The 2,295-nt window shown below is 37.2% G+C and overlaps 1 protein-coding gene across 1 annotated transcript; it reads left to right on the top strand.

Annotated features, from left to right (window-relative positions):
• The first annotated feature begins 1,492 nt into the window (after positions 1-1,492).
• Positions 1,493-1,807, top strand: LOC102974036 (ATP synthase subunit g, mitochondrial-like). The gene has a single exon (XM_055088801.1). The coding sequence runs from the start codon at positions 1,493-1,495 to the stop codon at positions 1,805-1,807; it is 315 nt and encodes a 104-aa protein (XP_054944776.1).
• Positions 1,808-2,295: the final 488 nt, after the last annotated feature.

Raw genomic sequence — 2,295 nt, 5'->3', positions numbered from 1 at the left:
CACACACACACACACACACACACACACACATTAATATTTAACAGTCTACTAGTAAGTCATTTCCCCAACAGTCCTACTCCGGAAGCAGGAGGGAAGGGGGTAGGGCAAAACCTTTAAAGAATGACATAGCCATAGGACATAACAAAAACTGGTATTAGGTCCAAGATGGCAGAAGATTTTCCCGTAGACCTTGAACCTCATTATACTCTCATTGTAATATATTAGCATGCTAAATGACACACCCACCAGTGCCATGACAGTTCCAAGGCCAACCATAAAAGACCAAAAAGTGGGCGGTGGCCCAATTCCTGGAAATCCCTACCTCTTCCCTGAAATAGTTGGAATAATCCTCCCACTCATTAGCCTATGAAATTACCCAGCCCGTAAAAACTAACCACACCATATTTCAGGGCCTCTTGCCTTCTGAGATGGCCCACGCTCTGTCTGTGAACTGTGTTTCTCCCAAGGCTGTTCTTGCCTTTTGAGATGGACTGCATTCTTGTCTATGGAATGTGTATCTCTCTAAATAAATCCACTTACCTATCATTTTGTCTCTCAGTGAATTCTTTCTGTGATGAGACATAAAGAACCTGAGCTTCATTAAGTCCTGAGACAAGGTGTGTGATCTCAATTAAAAGTGGTTCAAGTCCCAATCTGGGTTTAGGCTGGGTTCGAGTACCAGCACGTGGGTTCAAGTCCAATCTGAGTTGCACGGTTTCACTCCCATGAAAGCCTATTTCTATTCCAGTGTTCTCTGTGTCAGGAAATGCTACCACTGTACACACTAAATGCTCAGCCAAAAACCTAGGAGTAATCATTATTTCCTCTCTAAACCTTGACATCAAATTCATCAGCAAGTCCTATGTGGTTCTATCTCAAATATATATTCTTTATCCATCCACTCATTATTTCTATTGCTCCAACAGATATATAAGTAACACAAGGATCCATTAACTCTCATTGGTCTATTGCAATATCCTGCTAAGTAGCTTTTCTAACATTGTTCAAAGTCTTTCATACTCAAGTGATCATTTCAGTTAGGGGGGTATTTTGAGCTGGGATATTTGCATATAGGATTATTTATACCTTTGCCTTTATGAAACACTTATAAGGAATAATACAAAAAATACTGCTGTTATTTTTGGTGAAGAAAATCAATTTTGTATAGTGTATTTCCACCTAAATAAAATGTGAATTTTGTTTAAAAAAAAAAAGCTAACATTTCCAGAAGTCTACTTCAATAACGCTCAGCTTTCCAAACACTGTTTAAAGTTTCACCAATATTTAATTCCATACTATAAGCTGTGATTTTCACTATAAGGCAGCTTTAAGTGCATTTGTATTTATTATTCCTGTAAACAGAAGATAAGCGTAATTTTTATATTTGTACAGAGCTCAGTTGTTTATATTCCTTAAAAAATCCATATGTTGGCTCAGAATTAAAAGTTTTCAAGCCGGCCACTCGGGGTAACGGGCTTTCCGTCCTAGAACCATGGCCCAGTTTGTCTGTAACCTCATGGAGAAGGCCCTGATGCTGGGCAACGCTGCCGTGACATACTCGAAGCCTCGATTGGCCACATTTTGGCACTATGCTAAGGTTGAGTGGTTCCTCCAACCCCTGCTGAGATCCCTACAGCTAGCTATTCAGAGCTTGAAAAACATTATCAATAGTGCTCAAACTGGTAGCTTCAAACAGCTCACAGTTAAGGAAGCTCTACTGAATGGTTTGGTGGCCAATGAGGTGTGGATGTGGTTTTATGTTGGCAAGATCATAGGCAAGCATGGCATAATTGGCTATGATGTTTGAAGACTAATCTTTGCTTTATTATTTGGGCGTTCTTGGACCATGTGTGAGCAGACTGCTATTTGAATAAAATAAGACAGTGTCAAAAAAAAAAAGTTTTCAGTGTTTAACCAAAATTTATTTCAACTTTGTCCATGAATGTTGGTATAATAATTAGACACTAAAACCTAGATTTCATTTTGTAAAAGTATTATTAACCCAAAGTAGCAGTATATGATTACCAGTCAGAAGTTATTAGATTAGGCCTTTATTCTTAAAAAGTAAGAAACATCAATAAATGGAAAATCTATTATCAGTTTTTGACATAGATTTTTTTGATGTTTTTTTCAAAGACAAATATTTTCCAAAAATCAAGGCTATTTCAAATTAACAATTTCAAACCCTTCCCATCATTTTTACCAGAATTCCTAAGTCATGTTGTATGACTTTATTACCAATCATTCATAAGCACACTTAAGAATTTTTCTATAAAGTATGATGAAATTGTCTTT

This window comes from Physeter macrocephalus, chromosome 11 (genome assembly GCF_002837175.3).
Source record: "Physeter macrocephalus isolate SW-GA chromosome 11, ASM283717v5, whole genome shotgun sequence".
NCBI lineage: Eukaryota > Metazoa > Chordata > Mammalia > Artiodactyla > Physeteridae > Physeter > Physeter macrocephalus.
Note: the sequence above shows the minus strand (reverse complement) of the source record. Positions and strands in the feature narration are given on the sequence as shown.

Excerpts from the sequence above, each read along its gene's own strand:
- LOC102974036 (XM_055088801.1), top strand. The coding sequence starts at position 1,493 with ATGGCCCAGTTTGTCTGTAACCTCATGGAGAAGGCCCTGATGCTGGGC.